The sequence below is a fragment of the Drosophila takahashii genome, chromosome X (assembly GCF_030179915.1).
Source record: "Drosophila takahashii strain IR98-3 E-12201 chromosome X, DtakHiC1v2, whole genome shotgun sequence".
NCBI lineage: Eukaryota > Metazoa > Arthropoda > Insecta > Diptera > Drosophilidae > Drosophila > Drosophila takahashii.
In genome coordinates, this window is record NC_091683.1 from 13,063,644 (window position 1) to 13,084,766 (window position 21,123).

Sequence of the window (21,123 nt, forward strand, 5' to 3'; positions counted from 1 at the left end):
AACAACAACACGCAGCACGTGGCTGGCAAGCGTTGTAATTCGCCGGATCCGCGGGATTCGTCGCTCCAAAGTCGCGCAGGCGTCGGCAGCGACGCAAGGACCTCGTGTCCTGTCCCGAAGTTGGCCCTCCGAAGTCTCGGGTCTTCGAAGAGTAGGAAGTATAAGAGTGGTGCGGTTGGTGGGAACAGATGGGCAGCGAGTGTGGGAACAGTAAGCTAAATGGGTTCCGCTTTGCAATCAAATTAAATATTTGTGCCAAATTATAATTATTTAAATTCTTAAAACGCATACAAAAAAAAAACAAATTGGCATTTTTTCTTTAAAATACTGTTAAATCTCTAACGGAATAATTCGTACAATTAATCTGTTTTTGAAGTATAGAAAATGTTACCATTTGCCATTTAAAATGTACATAATAGTTATCAATAAAATTATAATTAAATCTAGAAGTTTAAATACAAAAAATATATAAAATTAGCAGCATTTCTTAAACTAAAATTTATTTATACTATCTTACAATTCTTTTAAAATTAACAAAAATGAAGTATACAAATAGTAAGAATTTTTCTTATTTAAGAAATTGGTTTGAAAGATATTGTAAAAGCACTCGGTAAAAACTGATCTGCACAATGAAATTTATTTCCCCTTTAGACTGTTCTCAGTTCTCGTCGATTTCCCAACGTTTATAAGAAGGAATCCTTTCGCTTTCGGTCCCAGTATTTCGAATGCAAGCCATTCGTGTGGCGAGCACTCGTGGTGGTTCGGCACCGTTCGTCCTTTTCCTTCGTTGGCACGAACATCCTTTCGTTGGCTTCGCTTCGTAGTATTGCTGCCGTAGCCGCCGCTGTTGCTGCTGCTGTTGCTGCTGTTGCTGTTGCCGCTGCTGCTGCTGCTGCTGCGCGCCTGCCGAGAAGCCCGTTGCATATCCTTTGGCGCTGATGCCACTGACGGCGCCGTTCAGTTTCGATTCGCATTCAGAGACAGACGGACGCGTCCTTTCGGCCCTCCGTTAGTTTCGCTTTTTGTAGTTTCGAAAAAGCGCGAAAACTGAAGATTTCCAAAATAAATACATAAATCGCTCCTAGCCATTTATTCACCAGTCAAGGTGATTACTAAAACAAATACTATTTTTTTCGAGTGTGCAGTGTGAAAAAAAGAGGCGCGGAGAAATAGGAGAAACGAGAAATCGAGACGAGAAGACGGAAATGAAGCCAGCAAGTTGTGTGCATATCGGAGAGAGTAACGGAAATTAAAATTTGCATATATGCAGAAGGCGGCGGGCGGCGGTGGGCGGTTGGCAAGCGGCGAGCGGTGAGCGATGAAGATGGAAATTAAGATGAAAGCGAACCCAAAACTGACCGAAACCGAAACAGAAACCGAAACCGAAACAAGACTCAAGTGCCAGATCTAAAACTGCAGACTCACTCGTGCGCAATCCAACCCACCAGCCGAAAAGTCGAGCAAAAATCGAAAGCAAGGAGCAGAAAAAACCCCAGAGAAATCCCAGTAGCATAGTCCAGTAGTTGCAGATCCAAGAGATAGTCGGCCCAATCCAATAGTCCAGCCACATAGAAATGCCGTCGCCAGGACACCACACATCATTCTGCTGCTCCACGGCAGGATTTATCGCTTGCTCAGCAATCGTTCTGCTGTGCAGTTCCGGTAAGTGAAATATGCCCAACAAAGGGATTCGGGATCCAGAGAAGGTCTCGAACCACTCCACTCCACTCCACTTCACTCACTCCTTAACCCTTAACTCACTGCCTCGATTTCTTTTCTGTTGACCAACAAATTTGATTTCGCCTGCTTCTGCTGCTGCTTCTGGTTTATTGTTGACGTTGCATCTTGCAATGGAAACGTCATCGAATGTAAAATGTTTTGCGAGGCAAGTTTAAAAGGATTTTGGCAGTGGCACACACACAGACACATGCAGTGAATCCTAGAGGAATCCTACCACCGCAACAAAAACGCACCGACACTTGCCACAAACAGAGAAGAGCGAACAGAGAAGAAAGGGGCACAGTGAAAGGACGAGAGTCCTGGGCAAAAACACAGCCAAGGTCTGGACAAATGGACAAAGGGGCAAGGAGACGGGGGGACGGGGGAACCTAAGGACATGCAGGATGTTCTCGGACAACTTCAGCTGAGTTAATGCATTTTGTTGCACTCTCACACAAAAATGACAAAAAAGAAGCAACGTTAATATATTTGCCACTAAAAATGTGCTTCATGAGGAAACAAATTAACGCCGAAGTAACCCAAGCTTAACCCCAACCTCAGATCAAAATGGGGTTTCCTTTGTGCTAATATAATTTCAGTAAAAGCATCAAAGGTATTTTTGTAAACCAAGACTTTTTAAAAAGTTAAAATGCTTTTAAAAGAAATAGGATATTTTTGAAACTCAAATAATAAAATTAATATTAAGTATACGTAAACAGAATCAAATTATTAGAACCATTTCTAGAATATAAATCGATTCCTTCAAAAAGAATTTACCCAAATATATGGAATATAGAATATCATAAATCCTTTCTCCCAAAAAGTAAACCCTTCAAAAAGAATTTGCGCATATTTTTCAAGCCGAATCCCTTGCCCAAACTACTCAAAAATCTTCAAAAATCCCCCGAAGCACTCACAAACTCTTCATAGCTTTGCAAATCAACAGCAATTACCAATTAAAGTGGCAACGAGAGGAGAAGGCGAATTAAACGGCAAAACCGAGCACAGACACAGTTCATCAAGCTGATTTAATTCCATGAATTTTGCACACTTTTTCTGCAGACTTCGCACTGCAGCTTTGCAGTTGATGGCTGCAATATATATTTATATTTATATATTTAAATTTTATATTCATAATGTTTTTACACATTGAACAGCGCATTAGTGATAAAAACCGCAGACAGATCGGTTTTTGGTACAGGGCCTTTTTGGAATCGGGGCTACGAGGTTGGTTGGCTGGTCAGGTGGTCGGGGGACAGGACAGGACTCACAGGACAGGACGCAGGACACTCTGGCGTTTGTTATAAAAATTGCAGCATAAACAAGTGCAAATAAAAATAAGCGAAACACAAACAACAACAACGGTGGCAGTGGCAGTGCGGTCAGACAACAACAACAACTAAAACAACAACAACGGTGGCAGCAACTGAAATTGCATAAACTGAAAAGTGCAAAACTGAAAAACGAGTGAAGCGAATTAAAAGTGGTGTGAAAAGCGGGGCACCAGCGACAAAACATTGCCAGTCATAAATATGAAAATATTTAACATTATCCGCAAAAAAACCCGAGCACCGAATGCTCTTTTCATTGTGAAAATATTGAGTGTGTTCAGAAAAATTCTATATGATTTAATTTCAATATCTTAGGGATTCTCCTTAATATTTTGTAAATTGTGACAAAAAATATTACTATTTCTTAAAAATATTCCCACCAAGAAAAGGAATCTTAGGAAATATTTTTAGTAAAGTAATCTATTTTTCATCCTTTAAATATTTTGATGTTTTAAAAATATTTAGTTTCTCAAACCATCAAAATGTAATATTTTTTATTCCATTTAATCTTCAAAAATAATCTGTACATTCATTTTGGGTTGTCAACATTAGGATACTGAAACCCTTTTCTTAAAATTCTAAAAATAATGATAAATTAACTTTAAGTGGAACTTAGAGCTAGAAAAAGAAACCCAAATCAATTCCATTTATTCCCGAATTTAAGCGATGAGCCAGCCGAAAAAAAGCTTTTACCAAATCAGGTCACTTTAAATCTAAAAGCCGACTAATCATATGAATGTGGCCAAAACACCCTGATAATAATCGAAAGGCCCTTTTTCTATGGAAGGCAGGCCATAAAAAGTAAAGTGAAGCAGGGAAGCCCAGGAAAAGCGAGAAAAGCGGGAAAAGGAAAAACGGAAAACATTTTGTGGGGCGTAACAAAAGCGAGCTATATGCTATATGGCAGAAATGCATGCAGGACAATCAACTCTCCACACAAACACATATACAGTTTAACTATACTCGATATGCTATATATGCGAGTGTGTGTGTGTGTGGTTTATGATACCATTTAGCCGGAGGGTTGTTTTGACAAATTGTGCAAATTATTGTGTTAAATTTGCCCTTGAGGTGAAAAATCACTTTGACATGGCCAGCCAAGAGGCAGCGCTTTTCCTTTTCCCCCGCTCCTTTTTTTTGTATTCCTTCAGCTTCCCCACTTTTCCCGTTTTTCCGCTTTTCCAAGAAGTGCTTAGCTGATTGTGCTTTTGTCTGTCGTATTACAGACGCCAATACATATGTCAGCCGGCGGGCAATACGCCTCGTTTGACCACCGATCCATTTTAAGTGGCTGCCCCAATCTGCTGCAAGTGCTGCGAGCCACAGCGGCGGCCAAGAAAGTAGCACTGACGTAGATTAAAAAGATGTAATCAAAGATTAAGTTATAGAACCTTTATGGTAAACAAAAGCCAATTCATTTTTATTAGAATGACAGAAATATTTTCTAAAATTTAATGAATATAATATTGATTCCATTTTAAAGGAAACTAGCACATTTTTGAGCTTATAGGAGTTTATGGGTCGTTATATCTTCCTCATGTTAAACTAAAAGCATTTAGATTTATTAGAATGCCAGAAGATTTTCTTATCTCTACAAAATATCAATTTGGTTGCATTTTCTAAAATTTTGTTGTTTTTAGTTGTGTAATGCCGTTTTCCCTTCCTCACGTTTAACTAAATGTATATTCTAAGTCTACACACATTTATCTACCATTAAAATCTCATTAAAACAACTTAAAAGACTTTTAAAGAAGTGCTAACACTTTGACCGCAGCTATATGCAGATATATGGAGTAGTTTTGCCCTTTTTGAGGCCAATGCCACTAATTGAGACAGCGCAGATACCCGCAGATGAAGTTGCACAAGCTGGAAAAAGTTTTCAAAAAACGATTTCGCATGCAGCGTTGACGTGACTCGCATTAGCCCCCGAAAACTGAAAACTGAACACGTGTGTGTCTGCACAGGCCCCCCATCCCCTTTTACCTGTGACCGCTCACCTTTGACCTCCAACCACCCACTTTCGCCTGCTGCAAGGGGAAAATGTACTGTTGCTTATTATCGAAATTGTATATGCCAAGCAGCGGCGGCCACAACTTCCTCTTGAGCCTTCCTCGTCGTCGCTTTCTTTCAGCCACTTTTGTCAGGTGGTCTTTCCCCTTTCCCCTGACTTCTTTATTTTTTTTGGAGAAGAGAGTGGGGAACTTCAGGCGGTGCAGTTGGTAGTTGGTAGTAGGTAAAAGTTTGTTGGCACCAACAAATTAAGATAGTTGGTTAGTTGCGAGCGGCAAATGTCTAGACGGTTTTTAGCCAAATTATGGTTTTCAAACGTTGTATTTGCTCGCCACGGGGCCAACGGAGCCCCGATCCTTCCTGAACATGAGCTTTGGCTTACTTTGTTGGCAATTACCCCAATGCACTAGGGAAAAACATTGGGATTCGGTAAAATAATGGAAAAATGTCCTAGGTTTTTAGGAAGAACACGAAGATTTGCAGCGCCTTAAAGAACCTTCAAAGAAAATTAAAAAAAAGGGTATCTTATAGTTGAAATACTCCACTATAGATTGTTTCTTCTTGTTTTTGAATAAATTCCTTACACTTTGCTTTAGTTTTTAATAAATAAATAGACCAAATAAAAGCCAAGGTTTCTTAAATACTTTTCAGGGCGGGCCCCTTTTTGGTTAAATTTTTTTCATTTTTTGGAGCACATCCTTATCCGAATGGAATTGCTTTTCAATCAACGTTTTCGGTAGCATTTAAACGCATTGCCACAGCATGCGAAAAAATAACAAATCAAGCAGCACAAACATCAACTTTTGCTGTTAACTCATCGTGTGAGTTGAACGTTTATTTCTCTTTCTACTTTGTTCATCAGCATTCCCCTCTTTTTTCATTTTATTTTCTGACCCATTTTTTAATTTACCCCAGAAGATGAAATGGGAATTTCATTTTTGGCGCCAAGAACCAACAAAAGTATTTCTACTGCAAAAGCATAGAAAACGAAAAGAAATGAAGTGCGGAATTCCTAAAATGTTTCTTCTCGGGCGGTGGAATGGAAAAAGTTTTGCTAACTATTTAGACAAAATCATGTAATGGCGAGGAAATTGTTTCTGTCCCAATTGCTGGTTAATTTGCTGAGCGATTAAATGCAAATTGTGTGGCAGTTGAAAACAAAAAGTTTCTAAACTCCCCTAAATAAAGTGTAGTTATTTGAGAGCCAAATTATTGAGTGAAAATATGTTTTCGTAAGTCAGCGATTAATATAAAAACAAATGTTAAATTTGAATCTTTAATTGTTATAGCTATTATGGGTGCAAAATTTAAGAATTGTTAACATAAAATAAAAATAAAATTAGGCACAATTTCAAAAGTAATTTCAACTCAGTTGGTAATACATTTAAATCAGTGATTAATATAAAGCTAAGTGTTCAATTTAAAGCTTTAATTCAAGTATAAATAATATAGCTATTTTGAGAGTAAAATTTTAGAATTATTAGCATAAAACAAAAATAAAATTAAGAACATTTTCGAGAGTTATTTCCGAGTTCCCTCAGCTCGGTGGGTAAAATATTTAAAGCACCAGTTGGCCCTCGGCCACCTATGTATGTAGTTACCCCATTCGGGCCATGCATTATGCAGCTAATCAGTTTTAATGCGCTTTCCATCGAAATCCAGTGTAAGCTTTCAGCTCGAGCGCGCAAAACAAATTAAAAATGTAAGTGAAAAATGCGCAAACAAAAACGCGAGGGAATCTGATCGAATGTTTGCGAGCAAATTAACTCGCTGAAAGGTTTTATGAGGGGGTTGGCTTGATATGAGGGGTGGTAAAGGGGCTTATAAAGGGGGTAAAAACGCGAGTTATGGTCGTCAATCTTTCGAGGGGGCCGATGATGCCAAGGCGACAGTTTGATAAACTGAAGCAGCGCTTCAGATACTAATCAGCGCTCCGCTGTTCGCCTCACAGGAAGCAATAAATTCTGCCAGGACATGCCAGGATATATGCACATTCATACATACTTATACATGTATATATATGTATATCCGCGCCCCTTGTCTAGAAATTTTAATTAAAAGCGATGACACAGCGAGTAATTCAATATCAAAATGTCGCCTATTAATTTTAAGGACATTTCCTTTATTGATTCACTGTCAATATTATATTGAGCCCATAATTTACACATAAAAGGGCTATGGCAAACCTCGAACCCCAAGTCCCCAAATCCCCAATCCCCCATCGTTTGCCTTAAGCAGCCTTTGTTTGGCTTTCGCTTTGGCTTTGGCTTGTTTAATTCATTTAGACATTGAAATGTGGCCGGGGCGTGTTGGCCTTTTTGATGGGTCCCACGCACGATATGATGTGCGTGACTATATAGTTTATATAGAGCGGGACCAAAGTCGAGGACATTTCATAGCCAAACATTCCATCTTTACGCCATTTTCATGCCCACGCCAACCAACCGAACAAACAAACAAACAAATAACAATGGCAAAAAGGAACCAGACACACGTCCGCCTTCTTTTGCCCACTTGATTCTGATTCTGATTTAACGCCCAGCGTATAGTGATTACAAGAAACAAACAACAAACAACCGAAATGGAAATCCCAGTTAATTTAGTCATCTAAACGCGCTTGTTATTGATAAGAAAGTGAGTCACGCTCCTCCAGGGGAAAACACGGCAATTAATATGTCCTTTTTGATAGAGTAATAAATTGGGGGTAGGGTTGCAAAGGATACAAGCAGACGACAAGGAAAATAACATTCAGGTTAAAAGGGGGAATGAATAAGAAATTATCTTCAAATATTCATGATATTTGTAGACATTTTTATGGATTTATCAGACGAGATTTATTGACAGGGAAAAGCATTTAAGAGAGAAAAGAACACCAAGGGTATTTTCTGCTATGTTTGATGTTCTGGGAATTTTTTAAAAATATTTTTAAATCTAATTGGATTTTTTATATTCCTTATTTTAAAGCTAAGATTGAAGATACAACTGTTAAGAAATGGCTTAAATGCAACTGCCACCTAAAGCACATTGACCGCATTGAATTTAAGCCAGACATCCCATGAACTATTCACACGCCCCCTATAACTCCTATAACTATAAACAGATACACTTAAACGTCTATCGACTTCTGGTCGCTGGAATTGATAAACAGCCTCAGATACGAATTAAAGCAGCTGGATGTGGCACAAAGGCCTAATACTCCGAGTGCCAGGGAGGCCAAATAGATAGTTATAAATATAGACAGTAGAAGGTTTCGGGGAGCGATAGAGACAATAACCCGAAAGCCAGATTCCATTTGAATGGCCAACAGGAACCCATAAACCATTGGCCAAAGCGCACACACTCGCAAATATACACACAATTGTGGCGACAGACTGACTGTCTTTGGCACACCATCACCATAACACCCCATCCTCATCCTCCCCGTCGTAAAACCCAGCACCCTTTTGCTACACAAAAAAATATATTTAATTTTATAAGGTTTACAGTAAACCTTATAAAATTATTATTCCTGATTATTATTTCACACTTTTAAGTTATTATTTTAGTTTATTATTAAAAAATGTACAACATCTTTAATCAGATTTCATTTAAATATCATAAAAAATACCTACAACTGTATGCATTTTAAATCTATTCCAGAGATAGAAAAATCAGTTTTTAATTTTTCAATTTTTTATATATTTTGTACTTTTTTACATTTTTTTTTGTAATCTAAAATTCTCTATTTCTTACTATTCGATATATTTCTCTAATTTTGAAATATTACTTTAAATTATTATGGTTTTTTTTTATAAAATGTATTCAACTGTATGCATTTTAAATCTCTATAACGATAGAAAAATTGGATTTAAATAGTTATCTTCCAGTGTATCCAAATTTTGTGGGTCGATGAAATAAAAGTGTTATAACAATAAATTAAGTTGCTGTTGCAGCATAAAAACGAATTTACCAAATGACTGAATTGTATTTCAAAGGGAAGGGGGATTGGACTGGATGATTTGGGGACTCTGCAATCGGTTGACGAATCGCTGGAGATGAGTTTCTCTTCTAGAGAGCCTTTGGTCTAGTTCGGAGTTCGTCGAGATGACTCCATTTATTCTGCACCCATTTGACTCTCCGTTTTGGGGCCAATTTAATAGCATACTTTACAGCGCTAAGCAGACAATAACAACAGAGCGCAAATAAGAGGCAAAAGAGACAAAAAAGAAGGGGAATCGCCGACAAGCGACAAACAAACAAACAAAATGAAGTGACGTCGCCGAGTCGCGGCTCACAAAAACGGACGTTCATTGTTATGCCAAGAAAAGCAACACGACGACCCGAAAAGGAATTCAACAGAAGCAAACAGAGACAAAGGCCCCAGATGCCCGGGGATCCAATGGCAAATTCGAGATACACTATCTGGGTTGCTAGGGATGTTTCAGCACCCTATTGCAATAGAATCAAAATACTTTCAATAAAAAAGTAAATAAATAAAACAAAAGAAATAAAATAAATGGGATAAACACAATTTATAATTGACAAATATGTTTCCTATTTAATAATAATTAAAGTAAGTGAAAGTGTATTTAAAATTGAAAATATGTAACTAAACTTAATAGCAATACTTAGAATTTATTACAGGGGATAACATCATTAAAATGAAATACAAAAAAAAACTATATAGATACTCAAAATTTAATCTTGTATTTAAATGCTACATAATTGTGCTTTTCAGAGGAAACATTCTGGTTTTAAATTTAAAAAGATGTGATAGAAAATATATAGGTAAAATTTTTTATAATAAATATTTCAAAGCAACAAAACAACTCATGAAATAACGAAGCATATCGATGAGAAAGTGATCCCAACTCAGGCTGCTCAAAGTCGTAGATCCCCTCGATAAACGGAGGGTATTCGCAGTGATGGCGGCGAACAGGAAGCGGGCAACGGTTCCAGTTCCAGCGACTCCCTTTTGAACTTCCGCTTTGGCTTGCAGCAATTTCTTTGGGCTTTATTGCCGACCCCCCAACTCCCCCTTCACTCCCACTGCCGAAAAGCTCCGTTACGACGCATATAGCATAAATTTTGAATACGCTCAAACTGCTCAAAGGGGGATGGTTCGGGGGTTCGGGGATACTGGCAAAAAATATAAGAAAAAAATAGCGAAAATTGTCTGTCGCTTGATAAAGCGGAAGCAGAACTTGCCCATAAACGAAATGTGGCAACTGAGTGTAAACTTTATTGGCGCCAGACTGCCTGGCGACATCGCTGTTGTCATGCTCATCCCTTGGCCCTCAGCCCTTAGTCCCGAATCCCGAATCCCGAATGCCAGTGTCCCAGCATCCTGGCTGCTTTTTTGTGGCCCAGTTGGACGTTGACTCATGCGACACGCAGGATAAGCAGGACCAAAAGGACCTCCACTGCGATCCGATGGCGTCTCGATGGCTGGCAACTAAAGTCATCGTTTACCCCCCAGAAAGAAGCCGCTTGTTTGTTTTGTCTGACTTCGCCGGTGACTCTCAGTCTGCGGGGGAAAATAGGGGGAAAGGGGGAAATGTGGGGAGGAAGTCTTACATTAGTTGATTTCATGCGCTGTTTACATTGGCAGCGAATTATGCGCATTGAAAAACCGAGATTTGGCTGCCAGCGGGTGGTCGTCCTGCCATCCTGCAATCCTGCACTCCAAGCTATCCTGCATATGCAAAGGGGAACTGGGATCCTGACTGCTCCTTGGAGTCAAATTCCCAACTTGTCTAGACTTTAAGCTCTTTGGCACCTCGGTGCTTACCTTTCTGCTTTAAGGCTCTCAATTTGATTCGTACTTTTTGTCTCCCTTCTTTCTTTTCAGAGGTCCTGTCCAGCTGGGAGGAGTGGTGGACATACGATGGCATATCCGGTAAGTGCTTCAAAAGTAGTTTTAGGGCTCTGCCAAAAATGGGTAAAAATCAAAACAGAAAAGGAAAAAATAAAATAAAATAAATATTATGAAACAGTTTTTAGGAGACCATAGAAAAAATTAAGTCACTTTTTTCCGTTCAATTAAACCATACTTTAAAATGCGTAATCTATTTGACAAAAAAAAAATATAACCATTAATATTTAACACTTTAAAATATAGTATTTTAAAATAAAATAAAAATTGAAAAACAAAACAGATAAAGAATTCATAAGCTATAAATAGTTTTTAGGTCTAGGAAACCTATGCATATTCCAAAATAAAATCTTGTTAAATTATGGCCCAACATTTATCAATCCAATTTTTATAGTTTTTTTGTTTAGCCTCCCTTAATCAATTCCTTTTGTGAAATAGCCAACGTTTAAATCTTTATATGTGAATAAATTGGTAAAACTTTCGCACCCCTTCCTTCGGATGCTGTGGCTGATTTAATTACATTTCAAATGGTTTGGCAACAAAAACGCAGACAGAGCAAACAAACAAACAAACAAACGAACGAACAAACAAAGTGGGTGTGGGATGTTGTTGCTGTTGTAATTGTTGCTTGTCACTGTCTGCAAATTCTCCCTTTAACCCCTGCTGCACATTTCGCAAAAAACAAAAAAAAAAACGAGAGAAACAAGCAACATGCAACTGCAACAGTAGCAACAAATGAATGCAAAACACAAAATGAACAGCGGCCACAAAAGCGACAATTGCGGGGTGGTGAGAGTGGTGGTGGGTGGTTTCGATGGGCGGATGGGATGGCTGATAGGTGGGCGGCTATTGGGCCAAACTGGACAATGGGCGGGTCAGCTGCATCATCACGGAGCCGTTTTTAAACTTTGGCATTTATTGCCGCCGCGTGTCATCAAAGCACCCACACAAATGCAGGGAAAACAACCACACTCCCACACACACTCACAAACAGTAAGCCATCGAAACCAAAAATTGTAGAAAACGGAATTCAAATCCTGGAAGTCCTGAAGTCTATTTGGGTTTGTTTTTAAACTGAGTTTGAAAAAAACCAATAAATTATTCCCAAAATTACTATTTCGACCAATTTTTGCCAAAAAAGGAGTTATTTGTTGTGGAGAATTAGGATCTGGGTTTTTGGTAAAAATAGGCCTTTTTCCTTTATGTTTTTTTGCTGTAACTTAGGGAAAAATAGTCCCACACCAAAAATACATACTGTTTTGGAAAGATAACAAAATAATAAATAAATCCATGTAACTTTTCAAGTGATTTTGTAAAAATAAAATTTTCGTCAATTTTTATTTTTTTTTATAAGGGGGTACATCATAATTTTTTACAAAAAATTAAAAAAATATAAAATATCCAGGTTTAAATGCCAATCGATTGGAAATTTAACTACGAGTTCAGAAAGGTATGACAATCCATATTTGGATCAATATTTTCATTGTTACGGTCAAAAAACGACAACTTGGTCAATGATGGTCCTACACCAAAAATAAAACTTTCCATTGTATTGGTCAAATATATTATATCTCACTTATTATATTTCACCTTTTTACCTGCCACCAATAGAGAGTATACACTGTAGTCAGCCATGCGTACACCTATTTATTTGCACACCAGCTTCGTTAAAGGAAAATATTAAATTTTGTATAAGGCACAAAGGCCTAATTCCCCTTGCTTCTCGCTCTTTTTTTATAGCAGAGACCACAGTTCCCGCTTTTAACCACATACCAGCCCCTTCAGATCGCCAATATATGGAGATACATATATGGTGTAGCTGTGTTTTGAAAACTTTCGACAGTTTTCAGCCCGTCACATCGGACCACCAGACCGGCCGAAAACCCAAACAAGGGGCGTGGGGGTGTCTCTGACCCCCATCGGTGCATTTAATTGCCATTTAAAAGGGGGTCGAATCAGGGGGAGGGGGCAGTTGTGGAGCTTATGAAATTTCATTTGGCATTTGGAATTGTCATCGATGTTGCTGCTGCAGTTTCAGTTCTGTTTCTGTTTCAGTTTCTGTTTGCATGGGGCGTGGAGGCGAAGACACGTTTTCCATTTGCTCGATTGACAGAACACTGCATATATGGCAGGGTAGGAGGGTCAGCCAACTGAAGGGGGGGCCAATAACCAATGTATATAGCCATGGTCAGAGGTTGAGTACTTTTTCTACCCTTTCTGGTTACGAAAATCAAACTGTACAATTTTTACTTGGATTTAAAAATTATTATTATTAATAAGTAAAATCTTGCATTTTATTATAATACTCAGAAAATATAAATAATATATCCATTATGTCTAAAATATACAAATCTTTAATCTTAAGCTCTACAAATTCCTGAAAAATAGAGTGTAGAACGCATCGAATTGAAAGATATTGTTTTGCTCACTTTTTGCGCATGTGTCTGTGTTTGAGCGGCGGCCACTCATCCCTTCGCCTACTTTTTTTTTCGGCAGGACCAAGCTTCTGGGGCCTTATCAATCCGCAGTGGAATATGTGCAACAAAGGACGCCGCCAATCGCCCATCGACGTGGTGCCCGACAAGCTGCTCTTCGATCCCTATTTGCGGCCCCTGCACATCGACAAGCACAAGGTGCGTGTAGGGTATAGCCCATGGCTGCTAGGCCCCAAACTGAACCTGGCCCGGATGCATAAACCCTCCTCTTTCCGTTTGTACTCCAGGTTTCCGGCACTCTGCACAACACGGGCCAGTCGCTGGTCTTCCGGGTGGACAAGGACACCAAGCAGCACGTGAACATTTCGGGCGGACCCCTGGCCTACCGCTACCAGTTCGAGGAGATCTACATCCACTACGGCACGGAGAACGTCCGCGGATCCGAGCACTTCATCCAGGGCTACAGCTTCCCCGGCGAGGTGAGAAATAAATAAATAAAAAACACTATTGCAAATTTAAAACTATAGAAATTGGGTTTATTATGTTTACTACAAGGAAATTTTTAAAAACTTCTAAGTAAAAGATTTTATAAAAACTCGGAAATTTACAAAAAAATTTAGTTTACCGGATTTTACAGTTCTATGATAAATTTATTGTTTCATTACTAGAAAAATGTTGTAAATGCACTTTAAACAACAATTACAAATTAATAAATGAGGACAATTTTGTAAAAAGTTAAACAATTTAGTTAAAATTAAATTTATAAGTTAAAGAATATTTTTGCTCAGGACTTTTTTAGATATTTGCTAAGTAATCTTTATAGGCAATTATTTAAACTCGAATGCTTTTATTTGCAGAAATGTTATGCACTATATTTTGTAAAATTTAACCTTTCTTATTTCCTTACAAATTCATTACCTCCAGATCCAAATCTACGGATTCAACAAGGAGCTGTACCACAACATGTCCGAGGCGCAGCACAAGTCGCAGGGCATCGTCGGCCTGTCGCTGATGGTGCAAATTGGCGAGACGCCCAATCCGGAGCTGCGGATCATCACGAGCACCTTCGGCAAGGTGTTGTATCGAGGTGGGTGCTATTCTCAAATCCCATCTTTTAGTGGCCCCAGTACAGTAAAACCCGAACCCGAACCCAAACCACTGACCACCTTCATTTCCGTCTACGCAAAATGCTACCGGAAATGTTGCAATGTTAATACCGTTGCAAGTTGCCCTTTCTTCTTCGGCTGCTCGTTTTTATGATGTCATTGCAGCGGCAACAACAGCAACAGCAACAACTCCAGAGGGCCATAATTATGTCCAGGCGGGCCATAAAAAATCGAAGGGTCAGGGGGTCGGGGGGCTGGTGGGGCGGCCAAATTGAGACCGGCCGGCACAAAGTGACGAAAATGAAACCTCGAATTACACTAAACCGACACTTAATAATTCCCCCACTTCCCTCCCCGAAAACCCATTGCACGTCTCGTTGGCATTTTCTTGGCCAGTTTAATAGCCTTTTTACAGGTCGTACAACTTTATGGTAGCCCGGCCCCAGCCTTAATTTGTAAAATGCCAGGGCGAAGCGACCGAAAGGCAGAAACCGAGGGCCAAGAAATATGCCAGGCCACTCGCCGCCAACAGCCAGGAAACCATACTACCTACAGGATAAGGCAGATATATAGAGTTTAAAGTAGTCAAGTTATGGATACCCTACTACAAAAGAAAAGGGAGCTGGAGGAAAAATATAAAAAATTTGGGAAAATAAATAGAATTTAATATTATAATGATACTAAAAATATTAATAATCTAGCTTAAAATATTCATCTAAAATCTCGATTTTAAGAAATACATTTTTCCAATAATTAAAATACAGAAAATATTCATATTCAATTTAAATGATATTTTAATAGGAAAAGATTTTTACATGTTTTTCATGCGTATTTCAATATTTAAAAAATATTGCAGAAAGATATATAGCTGGCCCTGAATATTGATGGAGTTTTAACGGAAGTGCGCGACAGACATTTTGCCTTCTACTACCCTACCACTGGAAATCCTTCTAATCCCGATTGAAATACCCCCGAGATACTCCTCCTTCCAATCAGCTGATTGATGTGAGAGTATCCCCGCAGAAAGTAAAACTAACACTTGCGATGCAAAAACTGCGACTCCCTTCGTGGGGGAAAATACATACCTTCTCCGCCTGCTCCGGATTCAGTTTGACTTGGGCTCCAAGCCGCGAGTTGCTTCATTTCCGGCTGGCAAAATGATTTGTATGAATAAAGCCGAGCGCTGACGTTGAAGTGGTCAGGTTTGGGAACTGCGAACGGGGAACTAAGAACTGCAAACTGAGAACTGGGAACTGGTGGCCTGAATTATTCATTAGAACCGCGGCAGACGTGTTTTCATATTTTTTGCGCGATATGCGCATAAATAGCCACCCACCTTGAACTTAGCATTCTAACGTGTTCTATGGACTCCCCCCTCACCAGGCTTCTCCACGCCCATCCGCCACATATCCGTGAGGTCGCTGCTGCCGAACACGGACCACTACATCACCTACGAGGGCTCCACGACGCATCCGGGCTGCTGGGAGAGCACCGTCTGGATCATAGTTAATAAGCCCATCTATATCACCAAACAGGAGGTGAGTTCACGAGCCCCTCCCTCAATTTACGAACCGCAAATAATTAAATGCATTTCGTGTGTTTTTCAATTGCAATTAGAGCGGCTTGTACTTGCTGGTTTATTTATGTTCGATTCGTATCGAAACGAATCGATTCGATTTCCCCTACTATTTCACTATTTTTTTGTTTCCTACTTTGTACTCCCCCTACTTTTTTTTTTGTTGGTTACTGATTGGAAGTACAATGAAATCGCATAAATGCAATTATAAAATTGCTCATCAATTTGGGCAGCGGTCGGATCGCGGTGGAAATGCGGTCAATATTCCGCTCTCTGTGCATAATTAAAAAACAATATTTGGTTAGTTTAATCAATTTGCATAAATGCATATGAAACATGTGTAATGGCCATGCCGCCGGGGTCAAAAGTGCTGCGAAAAAATACTCAAAGTAAATGAGTAAACAATAAAAAAGGACAGGCAAAAAGTTGGCCCAAAATGCATTAAGTGGAATGTAAACAAGTCAACGAATGACAAGTGTGATTTTCGTAAACTTTTTCGCAATTACAAAAGGTTTGGTTATGGGGAAGTGTGGTTAATGACTTTTTAAATATTCTTTTTGGATATTATGTTAAAAACTGCCATTAAATATTTTTCAAACTTATAATTTGAATACCCTAATAAAATTTCAAGTACGCTCTAGAAAAATTCCAAGTTAATTGAACGGAAATATAGTTGTCCTGTCAATTAAACACTTAAACACCGGGAATTTAGCACTTAATTTGTTGGGAATTAGTGGCTCGTTTAACCAGCTGGACAAACCGCTTAACAGCCAAATATTAATCAATTACCATTACCATTTTTGCTTTCTATATTTATATTGCAGTTGTACCAACTCCGACGACTGATGCAAGGCTCCGAGAGTACACCAAAAGCTCCACTAGGTAATAATGCGCGACCCGTGCAAAGTTTACACCATAGAACCGTAAGAACGAACATAGATTTTAAGCGCAACAAGGTGAGTGGCATCGCTTTAATTAACCCATTAGCATTACCGCACGGTTGCCAAGTGGACACGTGGACAGCGTTTTTATTTGCGGTCACATCATTATAGTATTTGCACATTTTTTGTTCATTTATTTTTAATGCCGGGCGGGCCATTGGTTGGGCGCCAATTTTATCTCTGATTACATTTTTTCACAGTATTTACTTGGTAGTATTCATTTTGTTAATTTATTTTTAATGAAAGGGGTGGTCTGCATATTGTAAAACATTGTAGCGATTTCAAATTGCTTTGAAATTTTGTTCTTTTAAATTTATAACATAATTTGCACTATTTTTTTATGTTCTGTATTATTAGGTGTACTTTTTCTAAAATTGTTATTATTATCTATCTATTTTTATCTATTATATTTTTATGGTCATATTTATATATTTATAATCATTTTAAGTCCTGCAACCGTGTGTATTAAATCTACGCTCTCCCTTAAAAAATCACTCAAGCATTGCAATTTCTCTTTTCAATTTCTTCCGTGCTTCCAAAAATATTGAAAAACATCCGTAGAATCAATATGCGTGCCCCTCGATGTACAAGGATATGTACTATCGGGCGAATCGATGGTCACCCGACACGGGCCTTTTGATACGTTGACAACTGGGCTGCGAGGGCTGCGAAAAGCAATTATTATTATTGCTATTATTATTATTATGTGTGGTAAATAATGTTACAGCAATTACAACTATAATGACAACAACAGCAACAACAACTGGTTACAAAAACATCAACAACAACTGAGGCTGGCAACGAAAACGCATTTTGCATTTTTTATGTCGCATTCAATTTTTATATTCATGTTTACAACACGAACTCAGGATTCGTTTGGCTTGCAATTGCAATATTCCTACAGCAGCAATTTGTATTATTTATTTCATTATTATTAATAATACAACAACGGGACAATTTTAGGTAACAAATGCACGCAAAAAGCGGAAAAAGAGAAAGAATGCTTATAGAACGGGAATAACAATAGAGTAAATTCCATGCCAAGCGCAAATGCTAAATTTAACAAACATTCAACAAAAAGCTGACACACAGACACTAGCAAAAATAGCAAAAAATAGCAAAAACTAGCAAATAGTAGCTGAAAATTTGCGTAAAAATATTGTACTGTATGTTTTTATGGGCGGCATTGAGAACTTAATTCAATGAAATTTAATTCAATTCCTTTTTGTCTTGGACTCTCGTATATTTATGCATAAAACAAAGAGCACGAGTCCATCACACTTTTTATGCAGGGCTTAAATTTTCCATATATTTAAGCGTGTTAATTAAATAAACAAGGATGCTCGCTTTGTAATCACCTAGTTTTCAATAGATATTCTTGTCGAACAGGAAATCTGGTCGATTTAAAGGCTTAGATTTAATCTGGGCTCATTTAAACATTTTCGATTCAATGCATCTTCTATATTTATAATTATTTCTGATTCGCCTCCTTTTGTTATATGCCAATACAAAAAGAATTCAGCAAAAAATGAATAAAAAAAAATATATAAGCAACAAAAAAAGTGACAACAAAGTGAAATAAGAGAATTTCCGTAAACTGGATGGGTGGACAATAACTAACAAACAAAACGAAACGTAACGAAAGATAAACGAAGAGTTGGAGGCGAAATATAAACAAATGGCAACAGAAATTAACAAAAATAAAAATATTCATATAAATATACACCAAAGTAAAGGTATCTATATAAAAGCATATATATACACACATATATACATCACTCAAAACTCAGGGGAACCGCAGAAATTTCTAGAGATTTTCAAGTTTCTATATCTTCAAGAGCATAGAGGATATGACATGATACCATATGATATCATTAATGATGCATTTCTAAAAATCTAAAGATTTTTGCGGCCTCCCTGTATATATATACACACTATAAAGATGATCGGAAAAGTGCAGTAACTACAAAAAAATAAAACTACTAAGCAATGCAGCCAGGAAGTTGAACAAATTCGGTACTCTATATATACGATGGCTATGTATAACTCCCCCTAGATACACCCACACTCATACACCCAAGGCATCTATAAGCGTCTATATACGTGGCTTCAAACACGATGATCTGGCAGGAGATCCCATCCTTAGTAAGCGGCCATCTATATAATCCGTAAATCTATTCACCAGTCATGGACAGTATTCAACTAGCTAAATGGAAGGGGCTACAGAACGTAATCTAAATCTAGAGGGCAAGCATTAGAATTAACTAAATAATTGATTTACTAGCCGTGTTGCTAGCAAAAAAAACCCAAGAAAATCAAATTCGAATTAATGAGTAAACCAGAGAAAAAAACCAGAACGATCTATATATAAACGACATTTTTTTTTGAAGACAAAACAGTGTTGTAAAGTGCTGTAAAGACAAGTATTATTGCTAATGTAGAACCTAAGTTACTGAATAGCATTTAGCCGTTAGCACCACCTGAGTTTGTATAATATACACACGAATATATAGTATACCAAAAATACCAGAAAAAGAAAAGAAAACATATATATGTATATCAGATCCGTTCAATTCCCACATTCGCAGCTGTCGAGCGACACTTTGTGCAATTATTTCTTTGGGCCAACAACCAAGCAACCAACAACTAACTAAGGAACATACTAACTAGCCGACCAGTTAGGCCCCCCGATTATATGTAGAGCATTAACTATTTGTATAAAAGGCTAGGGGGATCGAAACGAGCTCCTCGACTCGGTAACACTTTGCTACGACTGTAAGTTACTATTGTGTTGCCATATGAAAAACAAAAAACAAAGAACAAAAATGGAGCAGAAACTATATATATACTTATATATATAAATTATACAAATTCTATATATATATGTAACTATAAATGCAAGAATTACTAAGCAAAGAACGGGTTAGCGGCAATGGAACCCGAGAATAACGAAATTGGAGAATGCAAAACTAATAAATGAAAAGCGAAAGTATTATATGAAAACCAAAATTACTGTTTATTTTTTTGTGTTCTCAGGGTGGGTAATCTTTCCAGCTGCCAGTCATTCCAATATCCGGACCTCAAAATAGAAATGAAATTTTAAATCATCATCGAATCGAAGTTGGGGCGAGAGGTAAGGATTTTACAGACTGCTAATAAACCAAACATCCTGGCGACTGATGACTGATGGCTTCTCGGGAATTCCCAGACAAGAATTGCGAAGTTAGTTCGATATAATTGCGGTCGTATCGTGTTGTAGATTTACCACTGAAATAACACTGAAATTAACTATGATATCCAGAATTAATATATATTATAATTATAAACAAATCTTAAAACCATTTAAGTCAGAAACTCGCCTATTAAAATGGTTTTTATTTGTACAATGTTAGAACTTAACTTTTCAACTTTAGATGCCATATATTTCTGTAAGTGTAATCCCAATTGGAATGTCCTTGGGCAGCAGAACAATAATAATTATAGAAGCGAATGCGTAACGCAGTCAAGAGCTTAGAAATGGCCCAGCAACAAAAACACACTTTATTTCCGTTTGCTGCCACAATGACGACACACACACATACACATCTATGCACTCACTCACACATACAAACACCCAGTACGATGGACACAGTGGGAATGGCCTGTTTAAATATGCAATTTCAATTTCCGAAAAACACAAAACGCGTGCAACACGCAGAGGATTCACAGCTCAGGATTTCACTGGATGGAAATGGAAATGCTATGGATGGGGTGGGGTGAGGAAAAACAGGGGGAAAAGCGGAAAACCGGTGGCGATTGGGAGGATGTAAAATTTGATGTTGAATGTTACCAGGCAATCGGAAATGGCGGATTTGAGCGGCGGTCGGGCGACGGCCGCATGTTTAATTGGACGCAATTGAAACTAAACTAGCGTAAAATAGAAATAAAAACACAAATAGAATCGCTGCTTGCGGCCATATGGCCGTGGAGCCCATAGAGCCATAGAAATTCATTCGTTTCGTTTCGCATAAAAATTAATTACAAATTAATTTACCATAAATTGCACTGAGTACCGAGAACTGGGCGCGGCTGGTCAGTCGAGTGGCCCGAAGTCGCCCCAAATGTCGGACCTCTCCACTCGCCATATATACAAATAAAGCCTCTTCATTAGC

At 38.2% G+C, this 21,123-nt stretch overlaps 1 protein-coding gene and 1 long non-coding RNA gene across 2 annotated transcripts; one reads left to right on the forward strand and one right to left on the reverse strand.

The window, feature by feature from the left end:
* The first annotated feature begins 975 nt into the window (after positions 1-975).
* On the forward strand, positions 976-17,673 carry CARPA (Carbonic anhydrase-related protein A). The gene is made up of 8 exons (XM_017142142.3): positions 976-1,662; positions 10,891-10,938; positions 13,411-13,547; positions 13,637-13,828; positions 14,274-14,436; positions 15,839-15,993; positions 16,856-16,987; positions 17,534-17,673. The coding sequence occupies exons 1-8, from the start codon at positions 1,575-1,577 to the stop codon at positions 17,618-17,620; spliced, it is 1,002 nt and encodes a 333-aa protein (XP_016997631.1). The 5' UTR covers positions 976-1,574; the 3' UTR covers positions 17,621-17,673.
* Positions 17,523-20,917, reverse strand: LOC138913849 (uncharacterized). Its single transcript, XR_011419716.1, has 3 exons — positions 20,802-20,917; positions 19,986-20,239; positions 17,523-17,637 (listed from the first exon to the last, which is right to left on the reverse strand). It is a non-coding gene; the product is annotated as an uncharacterized lncRNA (long non-coding RNA).
* Between the last annotated feature and the right edge of the window lie 206 nt (positions 20,918-21,123).

Excerpts from the sequence above, each read along its gene's own strand:
- CARPA (XM_017142142.3), top strand. The coding sequence starts at position 1,575 with ATGCCGTCGCCAGGACACCACACATCATTCTGCTGCTCCACGGCAGGA. Across the intron at positions 10,939-13,410 it reads GACATACGATGGCATATCCG|GACCAAGCTTCTGGGGCCTT; the intron begins GTAAGTGCTTCA and ends TTTTTTCGGCAG. Across the intron at positions 13,548-13,636 it reads TGCACATCGACAAGCACAAG|GTTTCCGGCACTCTGCACAA; the intron begins GTGCGTGTAGGG and ends TTTGTACTCCAG.